The following is a 27,478-nucleotide window of genomic DNA, read 5'->3' as shown; positions in this document are numbered from 1 at the left end:
AAACTACGTATTAGGGGCAATACTAAAGCTATTTCTGGATAAGAAAATAAACCTAGGGACCATAGAGGTATTAAAATCTCAAAAACCCCTAGGGACCAGAAATGCATGCAAACCTTCACCCCAATAGACATTATGAATCCAAAAAGCATGGCTATTAGCTGATTTAAACATACGCAGAGTAATAGCAACAAAAATGCAGTCAAAACAGGGTTTTTCCACTCTCTTGAGCCCCCAGGATGGGCACCAATATTTTGTCCTGGTTTAGGGCAAATTTGTTAAAGAATCTGCAAAGGAGGGCCCCTCCAGAAAGCAAACCCACACGACCCCTCCCCCCAACTGGTTCGGGAATAATTCCTTGGAGAGAGGGAGAGAAGTGGAAAGAACCTGTTTATTTGACAGACACAGCACCCCCAGCACACAAAATGAACAATACCAGATGACACTGCTCTGAGAAAGATGGCAAAATTAGAAAGTCTCTTTTGGGGGTGGTTGCTCTGTTCTCAGTCCCTCTGGCACTGGGGCAGCTGCTGCAGCCAAACGGTGCAAATCCTCAGTGTTCCCAGGTCCCAGTCCGGAGCAGATTCGAGATGGTCACAGAAACAGGGGAGGAGAAACAGTCCAGGGAGGAATTTGGACTGTTTAGCTAGAGCTAGCTAATAGACAGAGGCCAAAGCAGAGCAGAAGCAAGAGCAGAAAGAGAGCAAGCAAAGCAGCAAGCCGAAAGCAAGAAGTGAAAACAGCCCTATGTACTGCCCGTCTCTGTGTCCCTGATAAGAGAAACCCAAACAAAACTTCCACTCTTCAGAGCTGGTCTTAAAGGCACAGAACAGATGAATGGGGATACAAGCATCATAACGTCACCCCAGGAGAGAAGGTTATTTGTCGGAGGAAGGAGACCCAGACACCAATTGGTTCATCCAAGTCCAATTTATTGATCGAATACGGCGGGTTAAATACAGTTCTTAATAAGCTTCATACATATTGCAAAAGTTGAGCTCAGGATTGGTTAGTTACATATCAGCAACTACACCTACTTCTACATTCTTGTGCTTATTCTTCTGTTACATTCTGCAGATATTCAGGACTAATCTCACCTCCCTTTCCTCATGTTGCAGCAAGGTCATCCGGCATTCTTGCCTGTCAGCAGTCACTGAATCAGAGACTGCTGTCCTCCCTTTCAAGCTTAACCAGCGGCATTATGTCAGTATGGCCTTTCTCAGCTAACCAACTCTTAATAAAATCCTCCACATTTCCCCCGTTTTCTTCTTGAGCAAGAAGACTAGTCTGCATTTTTGCTATCATACGACTGACCATGTTTTGAATACAATTAAAGACACAAGGCAAAATAAGCAAAAACAGTAAAACTACACCCAGTAGTTCTATAGCATAGATCACAAGGTTCCTCAGCCATGGCCCAAGTCCTAAGTTTTTAAGCCATTCATCAATTCCTAAACCTTCTTCTTCCTTGAGATTGTGAAGTCCTTGTTGCAATTCTTTTATCTTAGTGTGAATGGACACCGAATGATCAGACAGATTCATGCAACACATTCCTTCAAACTCTTCACATCCATGTCCTTGTGCCAAGAGCAAAAAATCTACAGCAGCTCTATTTTGCAAAACAGCATGGTTAACACTCTGCACATCTGCGGTTAACATGTCTAGAATTTGGGATGTCTTGTTCAGCTCATTTTTTGCCCAGCACCCTAATTGCTTTGCTAAATTTATAGCCTTATTGGCAGATCCTCCTGGTAAAATAGTTGAAACTACTACTTGCCTGAATGTACCCCAAAACTTTGGATCTCCTATCTGGCTGCAGTCCAAGTCATGTATACTGTGCTTTTTCCTGTTTGATGTTTGACTGAGCTGCATTAGCAAGGATACATTAGGGTGAAACAAGGACAATTTTCCCAAATAACAGGGTCCACCTTGTGGTTTAGCTGGTACACCATTCCACGCCCTGTCTCCACAAATTAGAAATATTCCTGTAGGTAATTTCATTGGTGCCGTGATTTTTGTACTGTTACATTGACTGTAATACTGTGGAGAGAATTCACTCAAATTCAGGGATGAATCTAAGGTGGCCCATGTTTCTTTAGGCTGATTTAAATTCTGGGCATCTAAGGGTTTGAAACTAAACTATCCTCCAGCTGTAGTGTTAGGCATACTGGCATTTGCACTTCCAAAAAGATCCAATTCCTCAGGAGGACAATGCAAAGAGGTGTTAAGTGATTGGATTAGTAAACATTGGCGATAGCCATCACTCTGACCTGCAGTATACCCTTGTTGCACTGGCAATGTGATGTTTGACATGTTAGACATACATAAGGTTCGATTATTTATCAAACCGCAAAATTCTCCAGGAGACCACACTGGAAGTCCTACTAGGCATGTTCGAAATGGTTTAGTAACTCTCCAAGACTCAGACAAAGCGATGATTGATTAATTTGATTAGCAAGTGTTACCCATAAATTCTCTCTTGGCTGACTAAAATGCGTTATTCCTACTGCTTCACTTGCTACAGCATTGAGCAGTATAATAAAAACAAACCTCATTTTTCTTTCTGCTTTCTCTGTTTTTCCTTTCTTCGTTGTCTTTTCCCTGGTTTGTTAGAATGTCTATTGTAAGGTTGAGTCAATTTTTGAATGCACTGGTCTAATTCCAAATCAGCATCTTTGCTTACAGGTATAGCATCAGGTAGATTTAAAAGCAAATCAGCTTTACAGCGAGCTGCTATGATGCGTGAGGATGTAGTAATTTCAAGCTCTCTAAGTACTTGCTGTAACTTCCATCTAATATATGCTATAGCCACTTGTTCTGCACTCTCAAAAAGCTCTAATCCTGCCCTTCCTGGCAGGCCAGTACTTTGTTCAAGAGCTCTAAACCAGAAAGAATATCGAATCCACTCCCCAAAACAAGGGTGACACCATAAAATTCCTACTGTCCTCTGTGAGTACCAGTAAACCTTATTGCAATCAGCACAATGCAAAGCTACCCAAGCATAGCACTTATTATTATCCTTTTTGCAAACATAACAAGGAAGTGTATATAGGAAAGGATCAGTATTAAAATTTGTCTGTGTGATCCAATCCAACCAGTTCAATGGTGGTGATTGCAAAGCCTCTTCAGCTTTCTTACTATATACAGCTACCAATTCAAGCTCCTTCTTTAATACAAAATGTATCTTATCTTGTAATCGCTGTTCTTGTTCTTCAACACCTATAGCATGCCACGAAGCAGGGTTCCATGGAGCTACAGCATCCCACAAGGCAGGGTCCCATAGATGTGAAATTGCCCTAATCATAGAAAGCTAATTAGCAATCACTAATAGCCTTATTTAGATGAGGTCGTTCCCTATCTTACCTTCTTTTTCTTATCTGTTTTCAGTTTTGCTGCTCCTAATTTCACTGGTACTGTTACTTGCAAACTTAATTTTTGCAACTTTTCAATGCAGCAGTCTAGTGCTCTTTCAGGATTCCCTCTGAAGGACCCTACAATCGAACATTGCGTTAAAGGTACTAATTTTCTACACCTTACAGAGACTATACGTGATTTACCTTGAACCTTAATTCTATTTACAACACATTGTACTTCCCATTGATAATAAGCAAGAATTTTCTGTTCAGGAGACTCATAAAGATTTAAAGCTATATATGCATTTTGCCCTGTTTGTCTCCTTAATTCATCTTGCCAGCTTTTACCCCACGTATGCTCGTGCTCACAAGTGTGACACCATAAATCCCATAATAATGATTGTTCTATCCAAAAAGTACTATCACAACCCCCACAACGTAGGGCTATCCAGGCAGCACAATGTGCATCGTGACAGTCAAGACAATGTTCCTTTGCTGGATTTGTTAAACGAAAAGTTGATAATGAGTCAATAAAACCAATCAGCTCCTGGGCCGTCCAATAGTGACGTGTCAGTGCTTTGTCCAACACTTTCGAGTGTCCCTTCAACTGTAACAGTAGTGGTTGTAGGACTAGGGGCAGTTTCTTCCCCAGTAGCTCCTTGTCCTCCTCCGTGAGACGGTCCACCAGAGGCTGCATCAAAAACAAGTTTAGTCCACTTAGCAGGCACCCACAAAGGTCCTGTAGGTGAGGAAACACAAAGATATCCCCGACCCCAGTATAATACTTTTGCAGGTTTTTCCCATAATCCTGTAGTCGGGTTTTAATTTCCTGACCTGACCTCGGATGATGTTTAATTGCAGGAGGGATATCATCTTCCCCAAAAATACATAAATGATTGATCACATACAGAACCTTAGCTAAGCATGATTGTGGGTCTGTTAAATCTTGATGCTACCATTTGCTCTTTATCCAGTAGGAGAGTGTGGAATACCTGTCACAACAGACCACTGATTCAAGAATTTCTGGACCCTAGCACTCACATAAGCTCGACCATTATCCGTTTTGATACTCTTTGGGACTCCCATAACAGCAAAACAACTTAACAGGTGCCTGATAACATGTACAGCTTTTTCTCCTGCCTGAGCCGTAGCCCATATGTAATGACTATATGTATCTATAGTGACATCTGCACGTTCATTCCCTTCTCCTAAACCTTCAGACAATTTATGACTCCCAATATGAATCACAGAATACACTGCATTTCTCTCTCGTAAAGCTTTCCTTAATTGTATCAATAACTCATACAATCGTTTATTATTCACTTCCTTAATTGCTGCTTCCTCTATTCGTCTGACTACTCCTGCAACATACATAGAGTCTGTGACCACATTTAAAGGCTCCTGTAAGTTGGACACTGCCCATACTACTGCTAACAATTCCAAAGTTTGTAAGCTATCTGCAGGGTCTGCTGTGAGAAGTTGATGCTTCCATTGTCCTTTTTCTTGCCAGGTGACAGCAGCACGTCTTGATTTCTTTCCCGCATCTGTAAAAGCAGTAATAGCTCCTGTATCCAATAATCCATAAAGGGTTATGCTTTGATGCCCATGGGTAATTTCCACTTTTTGTTTTGGTCTATTTTGTAAATCCACAGTTAAAAGTGTAACACCAGTAGAGCCAAAACCCTTTTCATCCCGCGTTTGTCCAGTAAATGATGGTATACCTGATGTCATTTGTGATAGTGGTATTAATTGTGCAATGCGTTGTCCTTTTGTTATTTTAATAGGAGGATAAAGGGTATAAACCATGATTTGTATTTCCCCTGTATAATCCGCATCGATAACACCAGGTAATACAAATAATCCCAGCATAGTTATTGAAGAACGTCCTAATAACAATGCTCCACATTTTTGTTCATTTAAAATGAGAGGACCCTTTACTCCAGTTGGTATCCTCTCAGGCCGGTTCGTCATTAGTGTGACGTCTACTGCTGCTGATAAATCCAAATCGAGGCTCTCTGCTGTTGCTGGTTGCAGACAGGAGGTGACAGCGATGTTGCGTCGGCAGCTGGTGTCTCCGATGTCACGGCGGCTACTTGTGTCTGGGCGCGTATGTCCCTCATTGCCACATCGGTAACACTTGATGAATGGTCTCGAGCTCTGCGTGTGAATGCCAGTGAGCCACTTCGGAGAGGAGCAAGAGCAGCTAACACCTGATTCTGAGCAGCTAACACCTGATTTTGAGTAGACTCTGCTTGCTTTTGTAACCCTAATCCTAATTCCTTTAAAGTTTCTGCTATAAATGCCTGTGAAGCTGTTGGCATTAATGCCATTTGCTCTAAAGCTTCCTCAATAGTCCAATTTGCCCCTAAAGTAGCTAACACTCTTGCATTTGCCTAACAGGTTCACTTTTTACTCCAAACTAACTAACCGTAGAACGTAATTGAGCTAACATCTTCCAATCTAAGGGATTATATTCCGCTATATTATGCGTAAGGTTCCCCTGTGTATCATACTGTGGTGTGTATGTGACCGGACATGCAAGATTAGAAGCTACTTCCACTGCCTCGCCATCCCCCATTTGCATTACTTCTTTTGCCACAGCAGCCCAAGCTTCCCTCCTCTGTTTAGCCATCTCCCCCCATAGGTCACTGTGTGCCCCCGGGATAGAATCTGGCCCTTTAAGGGTGCTATGCTGCTGGCACTTCGGTACAGAGACCGAGTTCTCGCGCGGGGAAAGCGGCCCCCCCGCTGAGGCCGGCTCGCGCGGGGGAAGCGGCCCCCCCGCTGCTGGAGCTGACAGTGAAACCGGAGACGACTCGCGCGGGGGAAGTGGCGGAGGCAAAGGTGGCGGCGGAGGCGAAGCTGGCTTGCTCCCACCCCCACCATCCGACTCGCCTGAAGCTGGCGGCGGAGGCAAAGCTGGCTTGCTCTTACCTCCACCATCCAACTCGCCCTCCTCCTCTGACAGGAAGGGTGCAGATGGTTCCACTGTATCTAAGGGAAAATTTTCCACACCATTTTGCTGGGGACCCTTAGGCATAAGTATCTGAGTTACAGAAGGTGCTAAGGGATCATCCTCATGACCATACCCTATATTCCTCTTATGAGCTTCTGTCGCCCTTTCTGCTGCCTTTCTCTCAGAGACCTGCTGAAGTAACTTATTATACACCACCCGCCATAACTTGCCAAATTTCTTTGCTGACTTATCATCATCTAACACTGTATCCCACAGGATATCCCCAAACTTTTTCCACTCTGCTATCTCATGAACTGTATGTGAATTAGCAAAAATTCCTTTAGAATGACCATAAGCTAATAACCCTGGTAATTCCTTTTTTAAACCTATCCCTTTTACTCCTCGTCTTTCTAAATATGAGGAGAAGGGATCGTATGTCGCTTGCCTATCCATACCTATATATCAGCGCGCGCTGTTGCAGCTCTCCAGGCTCCCGGCGACACGTAGAGACTGGAGTCACCGTTGTGATCCTCAAGGGTGCTTTTAAAATCCGGCACCATCCCGGCTGCAAGGACTCTCACCCAACTTCCTCGACCGTGGCGAATTTATAATCCAAGAGAGCGAATGTTCAGAGTGCTTGCCCGCATTCTCCACCATTTGTCGGAGGAAGGAGACCCAGACACCAGTTGGTTCATCCAAGTCCAATTTATTGATCGAATACGGCGGGTTAAATACAGTTCTTAATAAGCTTCATACATATTGCAAAAGTTGAGCTCAGGATTGGTTAGTTACATATCAGCAACTACACCTACTTCTACATTCTTGTGCTTATTCTTCTGTTACATTCTGCAGATATTCAGGACTAATCTCACCTCCCTTTCCTCATGTTGCAGCAAGGTCATCCGGCATTCTTGCCTGTCAGCAGTCACTGAATCAGAGACTGCTGTCCTCCCTTTCAAGCTTAACCAGCGGCATTATGTCAGTATGGCCTTTCTCAGCTAACCAACTCTTAATAAAATCCTCCACAGTTATTATTGCAAAACTCTTTTGGGCTTAGCTACAAGCAGAAAGTTCCTGTCAAAAAGCAACATCCTTAAAGCTTTAATTCAAATGCTCCTAAATCAACTTAAGACTTATAACGGTTAATTGCGATCAAAGGATAGGTTCAAAGGCCTTCTTCCATGCTTTACTTCCTCAGTTATTTATTAGAATTCGTCTTTATAACTGTCCCATGGCCGGTTTCCACAGATATCACAATCACAAATACACATGTTGCCTGTATGTTCCTGACATGAAACACAGCTTTGTATTTCACAAAGCGGGCATGGGAGGTGCTGCTGTGAGATGCAAAGCTGTGTTTCATGTACGGTACAAACAGGCGACGTGTGTACTTGTGAATGCGAAATGTGTGGACACCGGCAATAGGACAGTTGCGAATTCTAATAATAACTGAGGAAAATAAAGCATGGAAAAAGGCCTTTGAACCTATATTTTGTTTGCAATTAACCCTGGTTAATTTAGGAGCATTGGAATTAAGGTGTTAAGGATGTTGCTTTTTGCTTGCATTTAATCCATAAAAAGCTCTGCAATAATAACCTTTTGAAGTATAATTTTAGAATATTGCTTGTATCCTCGAAACTATAGCTTTGGAATATATAAAAAGGAAATATGCTTATCTCACACCTTATTGAAGCAGAGAAAAACAGCTTGAGAAAGGAAGATGAACATCACCTCAAGGATTTATGGTTTCGACCAAAGGGAAGCTGGACATCACTGTTATGAGATTTATAGTCTCTGCAATTAAAAGGTGGACACACATCTGGGGAGCTGGACTCCACCAGATGGGAGTCGTCTTTCTTCTTTCGGAAACTGGACCGTCACCATCTGGGGATACTCCTTTGAGATACATCCTGAGAAATTAAAATCACAATAGTGTATAGAATTGTGACATAAGCATTTGGAATAGAAATTGCTGATGAGTAAAAATTGGGAATAGAAACTGCTGAAAAAGCTGATGAGTACACCTATAAATACCTATAACCATCAATTATCTGTGTGCAGTTGGAGGGAAAACTTCTCCCATTGTACCCAGCGCTGTATTGCTCATAGTTTACCATATTAAATAATAAATTGATTGCTGCTTGAATATTGGCCTAGTCAAGCTTCTTATTCATAACATCCTTTCTTTAGGATTTTTCTTCCTGAGAAGCTGAGAGGACTCAGGAACAAAATGTAAACATTGATTGTCTGCTGCTGTGGAATGCAGCAGATAGATTTTTGATTTGCCCATGTTGGTTGTTTCTGATTAATGGCCAATCACAGCCCAGCTGGCTCGCACAGAGAGTCTGAGACACAAATCTTTGTTATCATTCTTTCTTTTTCTATTCTTAGCTAGCCTTCTGAGAAAATCCTTTAATCCTTTCTTCTATTCTTTTAGTATACTTTTAATGTAATATATATCATAAAATAATAAATCAAGCCTTCTGAAATGTAGAGTCAAATTCTTGTCCCTTCCTCAACCTGAGACCCCTATGAACACCGTCACAAGGTTGTCGCTCAAAGGCTGGGGGCTACTCAAGGTCATGAGGCACCTTTGTGGGGCTGGGGGGCATTTGTGGGTCAGAGGGGTCACCGATGGGCCTGGATGCGCCCTTTTGGGCCAGGTGGTGATTTGTGGGCTGGGGTGGTCACTTGTAGGGTGGGGGGGGGCAGTTGGGCAGTTGTGGGTCAGCAGCCACTTGAGGGGCTGAGGGGGCATTTGTGGGTTGGGGAGACACTTCTAGCTCAGGAAGTCCCTAGTGAGACTGCCACCTCCCGTGACATGCAGCCCCCCCAGGCCCTCTTGGGGACCTCCTCCTCTGGATGCTGTGATGCCACCGCTGGGCCGTAAGGGGAAGCCTCTGGTAAGACATCCCCACTCCCAAATTTCAGAGGTCTGCTACCCAAGCTCCCAGTTTCTTGGATCGCTCAGTTCTCTTCCACCTCCCTGGGAGCCAAGCCAACCACAAACACCCCGCCCCTTCCCAGGTAGCGTGCCTTTTCTCAGCATCTTTGAAACTACAGGAATAAAAACCAACAAGCTTTGTCAGACCCTCAGGACCCCACTGCCAAATGTGTACTGAAAGCTGTGAGGAGGCAAATCCCCACTCCACCTTAAAGGGATCTGTAGGATGCATAGGGTCCAGTGCTTGGTGCGCTGTCACTTCAAAAATCAGTAATTGCAATGTTTCTTCTTGAGAAGAAGTCACATTACATTTTGTTCTTTTTCTCAGCAAGTCATAAAAGGGAACAAAAAGGTCATTCTGGTTACTAAGAAGTTTATCTGGTCTTTCTGTAGGAGACAGAGCTACTATGGTTTTCTGAAGGAGAATTGCTGTAGGCTTAAGTGTGCTTGGAAGCCCTTGAGTTAAAGAAGTCATAATTTCAGGCTTTACAGGTGATTTCATTGGTGACTCAAAACCAGGAATTAATTTCTTTTCATGGATCAATTGCAGGCAGCCGGTTTTGTGAATGTTTTCCTGGAGTTGGTCGGGGGTACCAACCAAAGGGTCTCTCCTTTCTAAGGGGTTAAACCCCCCTGCCCAATGAGCTCTGTGCTGATTTGGGGACCATGGGATGTGTCTGTCTGCTGTTGTTAAGAACACCCCATGTCCCCAGCACCCACCGGCTTCTTGTTCTGACAAAAGAATCTGATCTCCCCCAGTGAGAGACACTTGACAAATGTGTTCTGTTTCAGATTTTTGAGGGAGAAGCCCATACTGCTTTGCAAGTTTTGTAAATTCAGTAGCAGTGTACGGGATTTCTTTAGTGGTTATGTGCGGGTCAAGATCTTCATTATAGATATGGTTGCATTCTATTAGAGAGCAATTTTGATTAATGTGAGGAGTTTCTTTCTCCTCCATTTCCTTTGAGGAATCTGCATTATGTGAATTTTTAACACATTCCTCTCTCAGGGCAGCCTGTAACAAGTTATTTACATTTCTTTCTTCATCTAATTGTTTTTGCAAAACTTCAGCTAGGTTTTGGAGGGAGTCTATGATAGCATTTCCTCACTTTTCTGCTTAAAGCGAGTTTCTATGGCTGCTGTGAGGCAGCCTCCCAAAACTGAGCAGAGGATTGTTTTATAATTTGTGCCCAGTTTGAATTTTGATTAGTGTTGCAGAGAACATATTCTATCAATGACATTTTTCAAATTAAACCAATTGTTCTCTGCCCAAGTTTCTCCACCAGATGATGGTTTTGCATTGTGTTTAGCAAGCAATGAGTAAAAGTCAGCTTTTGCTTAGCACTGAAGTTTTTAGTCATTTTGTGAGGGTGTTGGAGAATTTTGCTTAGAAATGGCTTATAGAGTTTTGTTCAGACATGCCATAATCATATACAGCTGATGGAAAAGTAAAAGGCAGCTGTGAGGAGCAAATTCTCACAGCCTGTTTCTGTAAACAGCTAAATTCTCAGGCAGTCTTCTCATAACAGGTAAACATTCTGTCCTTGGCTGTTTTGGGAACAGACATGGAGGTTTTGAGAACCATTCATATCAGGGTGAGAACACAAATCTTGGTTTCAATAACAAACCACAGGTATTGAAAACAAAAGGAGGGATTAATGTTTTAGCTGTAGCCAATGATGAGCTCGGGTTTTGTAATATGTATAAGCTTAATTAACACCACTATAAAAGTGTGTAAGTGGAATCAATAAATCGGAGTTCGATGCTGATCAGAGGATGGGTCATCTCCCTTTGTTTCAACATGAGGGGACCAAAACTACACCAGGGAGTTAACTGTAAACCCAAGTTACACAAATCACACAGCCTTACTAGTGTCCGTTTGCTTCCCTGGGTAGTTGAAGAGACAGAATCTGCTGGGAGGCTCTGTGTGGTTACATCAAGTTTGTCTCTTCCTTCCCAGACAGTGTATACACATGCACACACGCTCACACATGATTCCTTTGTGAGGGCACCAGGACCTACATCGGGGGAAAGTCACTCAGCCTTTGCTGCACCACCCCTCACTCCCCTGTGTAGGTGAAGGGAGAAAATCTGTCGAAGAGGCCCTGTGTGGCTGCTTCAAGTTTGTCCCTTCCTTCCTAGACAGTCCAGATACACACAAATACAACAGTAACAGTTACCCCCATTTTGCACTGAAAAATCTTTTGTGCCAATTCCGGAGCCTGAGCGTTCAGTTGAGCATGAGATTTGCCTTTTAGGCGTGTGCAGTTTGCGAGAGATTCAAATCACACTCTTTTGGAGTAGACTCTCTCTCCCCTGTTACAGATTACACAGAACCTGCAAATCTCTTTGGCTACCAGAATCCTGTCCATGACGCCAATTATGTGGCGATCCGTTCCAGTGAACGGGTGACGCGATGATTTTAAGGCGCAAAAAGAACCAACAAAGGCACAGGGGATTTACAGTAACAGAATCAATAAATGCAGTTTTATTAAAATAACCGCAACAGAAATGCGTTGGTGAGGGGGAACTGGGGAAAAAAGGAGAAGATAAGGAAAAGAGGGAGGAGAAGAGGGGAGATGGATATAACTACCGAAACATGATGCTGCTTTTGTCCTTCGAAGGTCCAGCCATCGAAAGCTCACCAGGCCATGTCTGGGGAGATCTCAAAATCTCTAGCTAACTCAGAGGTTTTTATTATTGAAAATTGTGAGGGGTGGGGAAACAGATACAATAGGGAATAGATGTAGCAGGTAGTCTATGTTCTCAGCAGTAAATGAGAGCCATTGTTTTCCTGGTCCAGTGGTCACAACCTGCAGGCAAACATCTCGCTTTGGTCAACTTGCCTCCCCCACACACCTCCCCCGGGCTGGGGGTTTCAGTCCCAGTCCTTGGAAGGAGCAGAGGGGCCTGTTAGGAGTTTCACATCTCAGTCCTTGATGGAGAGGCTTCTTACATCTCAGTCTGTCTGTCACGGTGGTTGTAAAACAGGTGAGGGTCTTTTGTGGGAGCCCACCTGAAACTCAGGAGAAGTCCGGCCAGGCCGAGAGGTGAGACAGCTTCCAAGGCTATTGTTGCAAACGGGGCAGGGTGCCCCCTTCTTAGCATACAGCAAACGCTCCTGTGAACACAACTAACACTGTGCTTTCAGGTCTCAGGGCCTTTGGCATGAGACTTTCTCCTTCAGAGCCAGAGATCCTAGACAGTGGGGTCTTCTCTTCAGTGGTCCCTCAATGACAATCGTGAGGCAGATGAGGGATATTTCGGACAGACTCTCACACCACCCAAGCTGATTTTTAATAAAGGCGTTAAAAAGGATAAAGATCTCCTGCATTATTTATTTCAGAAGGGATTTGAGGGGGATGTATGGGAAGTGCAGGAAATCGGGAGTGGTTAGGGGCACACTGGGTATCTATAGGGCATCTAGAAGAGGTCTGTGGAATTTTTGGGGGAGACTCTAGGAGTCTTGAGGAAAATCTGTGAAAGGAATTGGGGGTCCAGGTAGGGCTTTGGGAGGTCTTTAACGGTCCGGGGGTCTGTGGGATGTTTTGGGGGGCCCAGGACGGCGTTGGGAGGTCTGTGGGGACCAGGAAGTCTATAGGGGCGCCTGGGGCTTTGTTGGGCATTTCGGGGCAGGTAGCCCCCAAACCCGTGGGAGTGGAGCTCACCTGTCTTCTTCACCTTCACACGGCTGACGTGGCGCCGGGGGGTTCTGGTGGCTCTCCGCCCCTGAGGGCGCTGGGGGGGAAGGGGGGGGGGGGGTCAGAAGCTCCCCCTGAGCCCCCAAAAATCCCTCGTGTCCCCCCTCGCCTCCCACTGGCCGCTGGTTCCGCGCCAGTTTACTCACTTCCTGGACAACAACTCCCAAAAGACCGCGGGGCCCCGCAGGACGCCGATAGAGCCGGGACTGCGGTTCCCGTCATGCCCCGCGGCCCGCGAGAGGCCCGTCAGGGCCGGGACTGTCCCCGAAGCACCGTCCCAGCTGCTCCCCGAGTGCTCCCCTGAACCCTGAGTGCGCCCCGGGGCCCCCTAAGTACCCCCAAGTGCCCCTCAGGGTCCCGAAGTTCCACTGACCCCTACTTGCCCCCAATTGCCGCCTGTGTGTCCCCTCGGCCCCTCGGACCCCCAAGTGCTCTGCACCTGCCTCCCCGCCCCCTAAGCGCCCCTCCAGACCCTTTAATGATCCCCCAGCTGGCCTCCAAGCGCCCCTCGAGTGTCTCCTGGGAATTGGTTTGATGACAACAATGTAGAGAAAGACCCTGACTCTATCGCAGTATCAGCAACACTTCAGCCTTTAATTAAAATTTGAATCAAAACTGCAATTGCCGATGTTTAGGATGAAAAGGCCTCCGCACTTTTTTGTGCCACTCCCGTGGTCCCTCTTGGAGCCAGGGAAATTGCGGAAAAGCATTCCTGCATGTTGCATGCATCGAAATTTCATGAGAATCAGGAACAGAGTCTGTGTAGTGAACTTCCCTGACAGGTGGAGAAAATCCTGTCAGATGAAGAACAGGTTGAGAGGGCTTTGGGGACATGGAGTATACAAAACCCCAGAGACCCCCCCTCCATCCCCTACAGACTCCCCAGTAGATCCCAAACATGCTCAGAATCCCCTCAAAATGCTCCATAGCTCCCCCTCGCCCCTGAACACCCTATAAACCCTCAGGACCCTCCCAAACCTGCCTCTAAAACCTCCTGAGGCTCTCTAAAATAACCCATAGATCTGCCCAAACCCTCGGCACTCCCCCACACCCCCAAAAGGGGCTACCCCAGGTGGACTGCCTGAGCTACTTTTCGGGCTGATAGGTATGTAGGTATAAATCTAATAGAGAGATAAAATATAATACAGAAAGGGGCCTCCAGGAGAGCTGGGGAGGGTCTTTGTCGGGGGACAGGATGGAGAGTGAGGGTTTTCACCTGCCAGAGGGCAGGGTTAGATGGGATATTGGGATGAAATTCCTCCCTGTGAGGGTGGTGAGACCCTGGCACTGGTTGTCCAGAGAAGCTGCAGCTGCTCCATCCCTGGAAGTGTCCAAGGCTGGGTTGGACAGGGCTTGGAGCAACCTGGGATAGTGGAAGATCTCCCTCCCCATGGTTGGGTAGGAAACCTTGGCTGACCCCAGGTGCCCTCCCAGGCTGCTCCATCACTCAGACTTCAGGAAGAAACAGCAAGAGAAAACCTGATGAAAAAGCTCCTGGGAGAGATGGGTTGGGGGGGTGTGAGTCTCTCAGGAACTGCTCCAGCCCTTTCCAGTCCCTCAGGTGGAGGCACTTGGGGCATGATTCTTACCCAATAGGCATCCCAATGGGGGAGAAGACAGGTTCAACCTCTTGATCTAGCCTGTCCTGATCCCTCTGCAGAGCCTTTCTGCCCTCCAGCAGATCCACAGTCCCACACAAGCTGGTGTCATTTGTGAAATTAGTTTGACTTCGACTTGATCCCCTCATCCAGGTCATCAATAAAGATGTTGAACAGGACTGGACCCAGCACTGACTCCTGGGGTCACCCACAAGTAATTGGGTGTTATGGATAGAGTGGGAGCTTCAGACAAGCCCTGTCTTAGGCTAATATTTTTGGGTACAGCTTGAATTAGGTGGCCTGCACCTAAACCACTCTGGCTCACAAGTTCTAAGAGTGGCAGATGAGGTCTATTATGAAATTAGTTATTTCTTGAATAGACTGGAGATAATAGACAAAAAGTCTTGAACAGAGTTACTTACTACACGGTATAAAACAGAAGAACTACTAGTAGATTACATAAAACTGTGCACAACATTAAGGTTCCTATATCAAAGCTGGGAAAGAAATAACATAGATTAGGAGTCAATGTAACTTACCAACAAACTGGCAAGAGTGTGCATAGAGTGCTTTCACTCAACCATCAAGAAAGGAATCACAAAACCAGCTTCCCAACTTTGAGGGAAAAGTCCCACTCATTTCCAGGGAATGTGCAGAAACTTCTACTTTGTGAAAGTTTAATGTAGTTATAATAGATTGTGAAGTAAAGTGTCTGTCAGAAATTCCAGCTTATCTTTCCACAATCTTGCTTCCACAGCAAGATGTTTATTGTCAGCCAGAAGTACTGCTTCCATGGCACCCAAATAACCACGAGACAAGCGGTCTTTAGTGATTTATTTCACCAATCAGCAAGCTCTTGTGGCAGGGAACATGTCCCGCTACACTAGCCTCAGCTGGATTTAGTTCCATTCCCCACCACTCTCTGGGCTTGGGCATCAGGTAGTTTCTCATGCAGCAAACAGTTGCTCTGTCCAGTCCGTGAGCAGCCAGCTTCTCCAGTACCAAAGGCTTTACTGATGTCTATAAATATCCATCCACGGCCCCTTCCCTCATCTCCTGAGTGGGTCATTCTGTCACTGCCTGCAGCCCCTTGGCCTGGGCCGGAACAACCTGCGGCACTGGGCAGCTGTGGCATTCCAGGGCCTCCCGCGGCTTTGCCAGCTTTCCCTGGCCCGCAGCCGCTGCTGGAGGTGAGTGTGGCTGCATTGCAGGCAGTGCAGGTGACCCTGGGCGTGCTGGAGCTGCTGCCAATGCGCCGCGCTGCCTGAGCCCACACCCGCGTCAGCTGCCGCCTTTCCGCTCCCTGCACGGCCTCTGGGAGCTGAAGCTGCAGGCGCAGCAGCCACAGGGGATGCACGTGGTCCCACAACGCTTCTTCCAGGGCCTCAGTGCCTTGTGCTCGCTCTGCTTGTCTCAGAACTTGCTCTCAGCCATCCCTGCCGATGCCTTCGATGACCTGGCACCTGTGGCAGTGTTGTTGGCTGTGACTGACTCTGTGCGAGGTAGTGTGCATGGTGGAGTTGGTAACTCCAAAACAGAAATTTTTAACTTTTAAGAAAAAGATGGTTACTTTAGGGAAACATTCTTTTCTTTCCCTCCCAATCTTGCTCCCCCTGGTATTACAAAAGAACTCTGGGGAAAGAGATTAGTGGGATTAGTGGAGGGAGGCCGTGGAAGGGGGGAAAAGGAGGTAGGAATTTGTGGGAACATAAAAAAGGGGTAGTAGGACAATGGAAAGGAAAAGTGGAAAGTGGGAGAGGGGCAGGGAGGCCACAGGAATTGGGGAAGTGTCACAGACATTTTTTCATAGAAATTCTTTCTTTGGGATTTGTTCATCTTCTGGGAAGCTGAGGCCCCAGAAGAAGAATGTAAACAATTGTTATTGGCTGGTGTGGAATGCAACAGGTGCAGCGGTGATTGGGCTTCTGTGAGTGTTTGGATTTGCTGACCACTCACAGGAGAGTTTGTCCTTGCTTTCTGCTGGACACAGAACTTTGTTATTCATTCTTTTCTATTCTATTCTTAGCTTAGCAGCCTCTGCAACCTCTCTCTTTATTCCTTTTAGTATAGTTATAATGTATTATATATCATATATCAATAAATCCAGCCTTCTGATCATCAACCAAGATTCTCGTCCACTTCTCTATCCCTGAAGACCTCATCAGGTCGCTGTAATAGGGAAGGGTATTAGAAGTGAGACTTATCTGATTGGAAGGTTGTCATTATGCTTTACCATGGGAAGGAAAGGATATAGCCCCAGTGGTTTAGGTGGAAGTTACAGGCTGCCCTAGGGAGGTAAAGATCAGCAAAAGCTTTCTGATCTGGCAACTTTTGTATGAGAGTCATCTTTGAGCATATATAATATCAGAGGTGGTATCCACGTTTGAATGATGGGCTTCTGGATGAGAATGAGAGTTCTCTTCTGTAGGAAGGAAAGCGTGTAGCCCCAGTGTTTGCAGTGCTGAGGAGAGGCTGCACAGAGGAGGTAAAGGCCAGCCAAGACCTCTCTACCTCTCTATCATGGCACCTTTTGGTGGGAGCAATCCTTGGACATAATATTGGAAGTGTTATCTAATTTGGGTAATGGGTAAAATCCCTGGTCATATTCAATTAAGTGCACTTACAACTGAAAAGTATGTGTGATGTAGAATGCATGTACTAAGTTACCATACTTACTAGCTTAAATAAAATAAGTGACTCTGCCCTGTGGGTTGAACTTGTTAATGTGTGAACCAAATTTGCTTCCTGATGGCAGTGATTGCTCCTGCAATAAGAATAAGCTGTCCTTTGATGGTTAACTTGATCCTCAGTGGGGGTGTGCTGGCATCATTACTGATATCATTCCTGGATAGAAAAAACAGTATTTGTCTCAGCAGCATTAGCCTGAACAGGTTACCCCTTAGTGGTTCAAGTTTTTTAATCACTTGGACTAATGACAAAATTCCTTTTTCCCACTCAGAATCTCTCTGTTCCATCTCTTTAAATGGGGATGAGTTGAATAGTAAATATTTCTTTGGTCTTTCGTGGTGTTAGGCCTTGACATTCTTCAAGAGGAATCTCAACTTCTACTTTATGAAGTGCTTGTCCACTGCTGTTGCTGCTTCCTGTGTTTTCAGGGGGGTCTCCTGCAATTTGAGTTGTCTTCCATGGGTAGTGTGCTCTCCTAATTTCAGTTATCAGTTCTGCAAAGTTTAGTACAGCAGTGATTGTAGGGCCTGTAATAAATCAAAAGCCACAACTGTCTGTTCAGCTCTTTCATGAGCCAGACCCTAAGACTGGCTCAGTTGGTCTGAGCATGGTACTGAACCACAGTTGTTTCAATCTGTGTATGGCCCATTCACTTAACAGCTGGACTTGATGGTCTTTGTGGGTCCCTTTCAACTCAGAATATTCTGTGATCTGTGACATAATGGCAATGCCAACAGCAAACGTTGGCTAAACACTGGCATGTTCTATGTGGCTGGAGTGTTAAAATGATCACTGGCCACTGTCTCTGACAGGAGAGATAGGAGTGTGACTGAGTGATAGTACCTTTTTTCTTTTAATCTGTCACCACCCCATCAATGCCCAAGCACACAGGTGCTTATATTGTGGCTGTTAGGTTTGCAGTAATTGGATATTTCAGCTCTTAGTGGGGCCACATTGGCCAGAACTTCAGAAATTCCACTTCTCCCTGCAGCAAAAATCCAGCACGGGGACACACTAGCAGTCTTTGGATCAGGGAGTGCAGGTGCAATGTGGAGTCAGCACAGTCTCTGGACTCCTTTTAGGGTTTGGGCTAATGTTCAAACATTAGCATTGACTCACTGCCATCAGGCAGACAACAGATTTAAACTCTCAGAACATCAAAACCCTAAATATTGTCATTGTGATCTTTGATTGCAAAGCAAGTAGCCAATATCCACTTCTCATCCAGGACCCATAAATTAACCATAAGCAGCTTGACAGATAACATTTTCTCCATTTACTAAAGTGATTTTAACTCTTAGCGTCTGGGTCATACACCCAGCTTCTTGGCATCCTGCTTCATTAGTACTGAATGCTGTGCTCCTGTATCTACTAGAAATGTAATTAATCATTGACAAGAACCAACTGGAATCTGGATGTATGGGTCATTAGTATGTATTGATAGGGCTCCACTTGTTGCATTTCAGTCTCACTTGGCTTGTGCGTGGAATGCTTTTGCAAATCAGCCACCTGAATGGACTCTTGCACAATACAGGGTGAATTGGTAGCTTGCTTAAGCATCACCTTTGCTGTTTCTTTCAGTTTTCATCTTTTCTCCTTTTCTTCATGAACTGTTCCTGCAACTGTTCATTTCTCAGTAACAGGGATAAATAAGGTTTGCTCTCTCAGTTCTTGTTTCTTTCGTCTATAATTTTCCCTATTCAAATTCTAAAATAATTGTCTTTCCTTACACTCTGCTGAAGCAAGTAGGGTCCTAAGATGGTCTTTCTCAGTCATAAGTTGATCCACTTGGATTCTCAGCTTTTCTCCTGTCTCCATCTCAGAGGCCAGTGGTGACTTTGATACCTCATTTTCTGTGTAAGTCTTACTTTTGGGGAGCTTCCTTAAATGTTTGCAGCTGCCAGCCCCCAGCTCACTGAGGATGCCAAAAGTTGTTTCTAAGACTCCAATTAACAACATTAGCCTGTGAGGCCATAGTAATGGTAGGTCTCCCAGGAGTTCCAACTCCCACATCAACATCTTTATCCTGCTTGTGGCAAAAGAGTGCAACTTTCCTTTTCCCCAGGTACTAAATTCTCCAGAACAGCAGTGGATAATTTATCACTTCCCAAGAAATTCCTTTCTGCAAGCCTTTCACTCAAAATGCATTCCAATATGCACTGGCACCCTGCTGCTCCCTTTTGGGCAGTCTGCTTCCTTGGTGCAATTCCAATCTCCTGATTTGGATGTTCTGTTTACTAATTGTTAAGTGAAACCCATCCTTCTGCCATAGCTAATTAGCCCTGAAGATCTCTTTCACCACAAGGTCTTTTCTCTTGTTTTCCTCTTTGTGGGGTTAACACTTGCTTCAAGTGATCCTGAAATTCTGCCACAGTGTTTTATCATGTCCAGCAAAACTCTAACCATGGCAGCCACATACTTGGTTAACCAGTGATGTAGGTGAGGGCTGTCCTGGAACATCTGTTGTTCATCAGTTGCAAAAACGCTGCCTTCTGTACACACTCTGTCCCATGATCTATGGTTGGGGTCTTGATCCTAAGCAAATCACTCCTCTCTAATGGATGCAATCTCCTGCTCAATAGGCGGCACTCTGAGTTAAAGATCACAGTTTTCTCTGGTCACTCACCATTGAAAATACTTCTGGCCTCCAGAAGCCTTGGGCCTCAGACAAATGATTTAATCACCCTATGCCAGAGGCACTCTCTAAACATACTCTCTAAACATATCCAGTTTCCAATTACTATGTAAGTCTGCTGTACTTTTCCTGGAACTTTGCTCTCTTGGCTGCTGTGTACCACACTGTTTTAGTAACAGTGTGCAGACCCTGACTATCATAGAAGGTTTCATCTTTAATTTGGGGTTGTAATGTGATTTCCTCATTATCAAATGTACTGCTGCTTATAGGGACATTAGAGATGTCAAAGCAATTTTCTGTCCTGCCCACAATTTGCACTGTGAACTTTCTTTGAAAGTTCAGTAACAAAAATATTCCCCACCAGACTGTCTGGGGAAAAAAGAGGGTTGAGGAGACCCCAAAACTGGAGGTGTTTCAAACCAGGTGGGTTGGGGCTGGGCTGGGATTTTAGGGGGGATATTTGGGGTCCCTGAGGTTTGGGGGGCTCAGAGGGTACCCCAAGGATTGCAGGGATGGGCAGTTTTAAGGGGATTTGGGGTCCCAGGGTAGGTTTTGGGTTCTGAGGCTCGGGGGGGGTCTCCAAGGCATGAGGGAGGGGGGGTTGGAGTCCCAGGGCAGAGTTGGGGTTGGGCGGGTCCGTTCTGGGGTCCCTCTCGTGCCCTCAGGCGCGGGCACAGGTGCTGCCAGTGCATCGCCCCCAGCTCCCGCCCCTCCCTGCTCAGCAGCGCCCCGAGCGGCAGCAGCGAGAACAGCAGCCGGGGACAGCCCAGAACCCCATAGCCCCGCCCCCCAAGTGTGGCCCTCTCCAAGTCCCGCCCCATAGCGGGGACCCCGTTGAAGCCCCACTCCCAGAGCTCCGCCCATGGACGGGAGACCTCCAGAGGCCTCCCCCCGCGGGGGTACTAAGTCCCGCCCCCCAGAGGCAACCCTACCACGTTCAAGCCACCTCTAAGCACCGCCCCCAAAGCCCTGACCTCCGCTCAAAAAGCGAATCCCTTAAGCGCCACCCCCTAGCCGACCCCCCCCACCACCTCTATACGTGGAAACCCTTAGGCCCCAAGACCTTCCTGGCCCCCATCCCAGGTGCCCTTACCTAAAATACTCAGAGCCCCTCTCCCTGTGGCTTCTCCTCCCCTCCAGAGTTCCCCGCTGCGGTGCCTCAACTCCAAATCCCCTCCAAGCTCCCCAGCATCAGCACCTAGGGGTCACAAACATTTATTGTGGTACAGCAGAACTGGGAGGGTCTCCAGCAGGGTGGAGGTCCTGGGTAGGTTTCCCTGGAACTGGCATGCTGGTGATGGGGGTTCCAGGGGGATCATGGGTAGGGGTCCTCAATAATCTGAGAGGTGCTGGACTAAGGAAAGGGACCTTCACCCGGGATGGGTCCCTGAAGGAGTTGTTGGGGATCCTGAGGTGGGGGAGTCTATGGGGTGGGTCCAAGTGGGGGGCCTTGGGGGACCCCATGGTGGGAGGGGGGGTTCTCAGCATGATGGTCCCGTAGGAGGTCCCAGTAAGATTATGGAGATTATCAGGAGAGACCCCTCAGAGGGTCCTCATTCAGATGCCCCCCACCTCGGGTCCCCGCAGGCGCCGGGCCAGCTGCAGATCCTTGGGGAACAGGATGACTCGGCGGGTGTGCAGCGAGCACAGGTATGCGTCTTCCAACAGCCTCACCATGAAGGCCTCTGCTGCCTGTGAACCAAAACCTGAGGGAGGGTCCCCAAAGCTCCCCAGCATGCCCCAACCCCCACACCTTCCCCCAGAGTCACCCCCCCCCAAACACACACCCAGGGGGCAGGGTCCCTCCAAACCCACCCATGGGTGACCAAAGCACCTTGTGCCTGTAAATGTCTTAGGGGGGGGATCAATACCCAGTGACCCATCCTCAATCCCCGACAGACCCTGGGAGTAAGGGACCCCCCTCACCCAGCACCCAGAGACCCTCTCAACATCCATGGAACCCTGTCCCAGAACCCATAGACCCTCCCCCCAGCCAATCTCCTAGACTCCCCCTCAGCTCCCATCACATACACCCAGCAAACCTCTCAGCCTTATCCAAGCATCCAAAGAGACCTTCTTGGACCTCCTCAGCCCCCAGAGACACCCCCAGCACCCACAGACCCCCCCTGCAGCACCCACAGACCCCCAACCCCCATGGAAACCTTCTCAGTACCCATGAGATCCCCCTCAGCTGCTTCCCCACGCCCCTAAGTCCCTGGATACCCCTGCAGGACCCATAGGACCGCTCCAGCCCTCTGTGACCTCCCTCCACCATGCCTGGGCCCCCCGAGTCACACATCCTGCAGCGCCAGCAGGGCCATGCTCTGCCAGTGGTAATTGACCCCGCGGGTGAAGAGGAGGCAGAGCTCCCGCACCTGTGGCAGGGAGGGCACAGTGAGGGGGGCACATGGGGGCAGCAGGGTCACAGGGAGTGCGGGGACATTGGGACAACATGGAGGGGATATGGGGGCATTGGGGACATCCTGGGCTGGGGCCACCACCATGGCGATGCCCTGGAGATGTGGAGACACTGTCCTGGGGACATCCCAGGGACCTGGGGACACCCTTGTTGTCACCCTGGAGACACTTTGGGGACACCCCAGGGAGAGGAACACAGAGGACAGGAACTCCTGGGAATACACTGGGGAGTGGGGACATGGGAACATCACCATGGGGACACCCTGGGATCTCCCAGGTGGGAGGCAGGGGGGAAGCACCACTCTGGGAACATCTTGGGAACACCCTCGGCCATGGGAACATGGGGACACCCCGATGGGACAGGGGGACAGTGCCAGCACAGCAGGAGGGGCACAGGGAACTCTCAATGCATGCAGCCTCTGAAGGTGGCAGGACACAAAGATATCTGGAACCACAGAATGACATTGGAGGATATGCAAGGATGTTGGGGGAGGACAGGCCCACTATGTCACGAGGATGGAGAGGACAAGGACATGGGGAGGGCTGGAACAGGGTTGAGGGGGGGGCCCTGGGGGAAAGGGATGGTCTTGAAGAGTCCCAGGGGGTGATCTGGGGTTCTGAGGGGTAACTTGGTGGGTCTGTAGGAGGTTGGAAAATTGCAGTGGGTTTTTGGGATGGGGTCCACGGGGAGGTTGGAGGGTTCCAGGTTGGATTTCAGGCGTCCCAGGGTGGATTTGGGGTTGGATTTTAAGGGGTCCTAGGGATTGCTTGAAGGGTTGCAGTGGGTATTTGGGATAGTCCAGTGGGGAGCTGAAGGGTCCCAGGGTGGATTTGAAGGCTCTGGGGGAAGTTGCAGGGTCAAGACAGTTGATCTGGGGTGTCCTGGGACAGATTTGGGGATCCCAGGAGAGGGGATCCAGAGTGGTTTGGAAGATCCCAGACAATGCTGGAGGTTCTGGGGTGAAAATGGGGGATGGTCTGTTGGGAAATTTAGGTGACTAGAGACTGGAAAAGTACAAAGCCGTGGCTAATTCCAAGTCCTGCACCTGTGAGATAGCGTGTCCTTGGGCCTAGCTGTAGTAGGATAACAAATAGTGAAAGAGACATGAGAAAAGAGAGATGTAACCCCTAAGGAATGAGGAAGAGTTAATGGTATAGTTTAACCAATAGATTGCTTGGCTTACAGAATATACCTAAGCTTATTATTTGCTGTATAAGTGTTTGATGCTTTCTTCAATAAACGGGACCTGTGATGAACCAGCTGGTGTCCTGGTCTCCTTCCTACGACAAATGGTGACCTCAAACGTTGACCTCCTCGTCTCCCACTAAAAGAAAAAGGGGGAGAACGCGCCACGGTCGAGGAAGTTGGAGTTGGGTCCCGTTTGCAGCCGGGACAGTACCGGAATTTAGAAGCACCCTCGGGGTTCACATCGGTGACTCGAGCCATACGTGTCTGCCGGAGCCTGGAAAGCTGCAGAGAGCGCTCTCATGAATCGGTATGAATAGGCAAGCAGGACATAATTTATCCGCCGCGTATCTAGAATGGCGAGAGGTAAAGGGGATAGATTTGTTGTTAGCCTACGGATACACTAAAGAAGTTTTCCTTAACCCACATACGGTCCATGAACTCTCGGAATGGAGAAAATTTGGGGATATACTGTGGGAAGCAGTGTTAGAAGATGATAAGTCAGCAAAAAACCGAGCAAGCCATGGCAGGTGATGTACAATACACTGCTTCAGCATGTGTCTGAGTGCAAAGCAGCAGCTGCGGCTCGGGGCGCCTGCGAGGCTGTGCCGCTCCGAACTCGGCATGGGCGCTGTACCATGGGGAGCAGCTGCGGCGAGCGACCACCTGAAATGTTGTGCTGCAGCGGCAGTAGCGGAGGCAGCCGCGGGGGGAGCGGAGCCACTGCGGGGGGAGTGATCCGCGCCGCGACGGGTGCAGCGCATGCAGTGATTCAGCCTGCCGGCGAGTCTTGTGAAACAAAGAGCCCAGCACGGGGGGGTCGCCCGCTCTGACACAAGCCGCACGGGACCGGAGCGCTTTTCCAGCGGGAGAGCTTCTCCCTCCGCCCCACAGCCAGCTAAAGCTTCAGCTTTAGACCTAACAGCCGTAATAAATGTGACTTTTGTCAACAAAAGAAAAGATCTCTACTGCAATTAAGAAACTAGTGATAATAAACAAGCGACACCATGGACCATTACTATCAAGACGTTTCTCACCTAAGTTAAAAAGACCTTTTGTTTTTCCTGACAGAGACTGAGAAAGACAAATCAGCATAGTAAATGTGGGAGTCAAATTTCGGCCGATTTGGCTTAGCATCCGTTATGCTGGCTTAAAATCACCTATATTATCACAGACTTTAAATATCAGAAGCCCAAATAATTCAGTCGGTAGAACATCAAACTCTGAAATTGTATTTTGAAAAATTTAAAAATGTTAAAGATGTGTTAAAAAGATTGTATAAGTAAGATGTAATAAGTATGCTTTTTGTATTTTTTGAGCTTTGCTTGGATGTGGTAAAAGTAAAAGCAAGCACTGAATTCAAAAGAATTTTTCCACAGGTATACCTTGAAAAAACTTTTTATGTTTAAGTGCATTCAAATATAAAAATTCTGGAGCAAACACTTGAAGAAAAGTTGTTTTAGCTTAGTATTTTAGAATCAGGCCTGTAAGTAAGTTATAGTAAATGCTATATTCTATTTCTATAGTAAGTTTTATCTGTTGCTAAGTAGTTTAAGTTAAATTATTTATTAAGTGCCGTTAAATGTTAAATACTGCTAAGTTAAAGTTTTGTTAAGATTAGTTTCTGTTAAGTTTAAGTAAAGATAAATTTAAGTAATGTTAAGTTCTGTTAAGTTTAAATATTTTAAGTTTAAATATTTTAAGTCTAAGTGCTATTAAGTATAAGTGATGTTAGATAGATTTATGCTTTTATGCCAGATGTTTATTTTATGACTTGTGTGTAAAGTGTTGTTGTGAACATCAGAAAAACTCTAGTTAAAAGAGACAATCAGAAGCATTTGTGAGTAAAGCCATTCCTGTTTGAAGTATATCTGCTGTTTGAGAAGAGAAAGCAAATTTACCAGACAATCGACGCAGATGAAACCTGTGCACATGTTATTCCTTTAGCTTATTTTGGTAGGTTGTATTGGCACACCTGAGTTTTGTTTGAGCCTTGTAGCAGCATAGAATCCTTTTTGAATCTGTTGTATGGCATATCCTATAAATAGTGATAGCCTTTTTGGTTTGTTTCCCTAGCTTAGATCCCTTGTAAGAGAGAAACCTTGCTAGTTGAGAATACTGTTTAGTTGTTAGAATTGCCTATTTTTGTGTTGCAAAGAGTGTGACACAGTTAGCCCATAGAATTTTGCTTTTCCAAAAAAAAATAAAAATAGGGGAAGTGTTGGGAAATTTAGGTGACTAGAGACTGGAAAAGTACAAAGCCGTGGCTAATTCCAAGTCCTGTACCTGTGAGATAGTGTGTCCTTGGGCCTAGCTGTAGTAAGATAACAAATAGTGAAAGAGACATGAGAAAAGAGAGATGTAACCCCTAAGGAATGAGGAAGAGTTAATGGTATTGTTTAACTAATAGATTGCTTGGCTTACAGAATATTCATAAGCTTATTATTTGCTGTATAAGTGTTTGATGCTTTCTTCAATAAACGGGACCTGTGATGAACCAGCTGGTGTCCTGGTCCCCTTCCTATGACAGTGGTCCTGGAGGGGTTTGGGGGTCCCACAGTAGATTTTGTGCGTATCTGAGATGATCTGTGTGGTCCCAGGGGAGTTTGGGAGTCCATGGGGGGTGCTGGGGAGGTTTTGGGGCGGGCAATCAGGATGTCTGGGGATTTTAGGGATGTGGGGTGTTCTCACCAGGTGGGCAAAGGGGCCGGGGCGCAGCAGCAGGCGGGTGCTGCTCTGGTACTTGCGGATCTCCTGCAATGCCCGCTGACCTGGGCGGCACCCTGTGGGGGCATCGGAGAGGGGTCTGTGGGGGCTTTAGGGGATCTATTTAGCCTGGGGAGCACAGATGGGGAGCTCTGAAGAATCATGGGGGGTATAGATCTATAGGGCCTGTCAGAACACAGGCGGCTATAGGGGATCTATGGGGGCTATAGGGGCCGGGGGACAGGGTGAGGCTGTGGGGGTTATAAGGGATCTGTAAGGTCTAGGGGGACATTGTGGGTATAAAGGATCTATAGAGAGCTAAAGTGATGTCTGATATAGGGGAGTTATAAGGACAGGAAGTATGGGGGTAGAGGGGCTATAGGGGAGAGGGAGCGTGGGGTGACTGTAGGTGATGGAAGCATATAGGGGTATATAGGGTGCAGACTAGGGGCGGAGGAAAACAACAGAGGGAGTCCATAGGAATGCTCTAGAGGGGTGCCTGAAAGTGGCCTCGATGTAGGAGGTCCATAAGGGGAGTCCCCTGCCCCTCACTCACTGCGTGCCCGCGGCGGGGGCGATGGAGGGGCTGGGGAACACCCGCGACGTTGGGGGGTGGGTTTGGGGCGGGGCATGGTGTGGCCGAGTCCACCGCAGGGTCAGGGCAAGTTCAGAAGGGGACCCAGCGGCTGGGGAAGAGAGAGTCAGGGTGAGCTCAGCTGTGCGGAGCCCCCATGCGCTGCTGCTATCCGCCGCGCCGTTCAAATCTCCCGCCGCGCCGCTCGTGACGTCACTTCCCTCCGCGCGCCTATCGGGGCCCGCGACCGCCCGGTGCCGCGCCGGACTGCGCCCACCGAGGGCTCATTAGCATAACTCTGCATGGCCCCACCCTCAGGCACCCCGCGCCTCGGTGCTGCCAGGGTAGTCTCAGTTACCGTCCCCATGCGGTGCCAGTACGGGCTCTGTAATCGTCCTGGTGTGATCCCAGTCACTCTCATGTGGTTCCCGTTGCTCTCAGTCATCTGCATGGTTCCATTTACGCCCAGAGTGATTCCAGAATGATTCCAGTCCCCTGCAGTATGATTTTAGTGCTTTCCAGTCACTCCCAGTGTGAGTCCAGTATGATCACGACTATCACTATGATCCCTGCCACACCCCCAACAGTCCCAATCAATTCCTGTCACTACTAGAATGATCCCACCATGATCCCAATCACTCCCACTATGATACCAGTTGCCCCCAGTGTGGTTCCAGACACTCCCAGTATGAACCCAGTGTGGTTCCAGTTGTCCCCTCCTG

The 27,478-nt window shown here is 47.3% G+C and overlaps 2 protein-coding genes and 1 long non-coding RNA gene across 3 annotated transcripts in view; 2 read left to right on the top strand and 1 right to left on the bottom strand.

Moving 5' to 3' along the window:
- Positions 1 to 27,478, top strand: part of LOC128943636 (zinc finger protein 271-like) — a 592,338-nt gene that overhangs the window by 487,939 nt on the left and 76,921 nt on the right. The window lies entirely within an intron of this gene.
- LOC128943658 (uncharacterized) overlaps positions 1 to 27,478 on the top strand; it is a 55,813-nt gene that overhangs the window by 9,113 nt on the left and 19,222 nt on the right. The gene's annotated exons all lie outside the window — the stretch shown is intronic.
- Positions 21,430 to 26,814, bottom strand: LOC128943655 (histone H3-like centromeric protein A). Its single transcript, XM_054286541.1, has 4 exons — positions 26,739 to 26,814; positions 26,168 to 26,259; positions 22,170 to 22,247; positions 21,430 to 21,564 (listed from the first exon to the last, which is right to left on the bottom strand). The coding sequence occupies exons 1-4, from the start codon at positions 26,812 to 26,814 to the stop codon at positions 21,430 to 21,432; spliced, it is 381 nt and encodes a 126-aa protein (XP_054142516.1).

Source organism: Melozone crissalis, unplaced genomic scaffold (assembly GCF_028551555.1).
Source record: "Melozone crissalis strain CALT ecotype California unplaced genomic scaffold, PUWL_Pcris_2 ptg000052l_1, whole genome shotgun sequence".
NCBI classification, from domain to species: domain Eukaryota; kingdom Metazoa; phylum Chordata; class Aves; order Passeriformes; family Passerellidae; genus Melozone; species Melozone crissalis.
The sequence above is the reverse complement of the archived record's forward strand: the minus strand, read 5'-3'. Positions and strand labels throughout refer to the sequence as shown.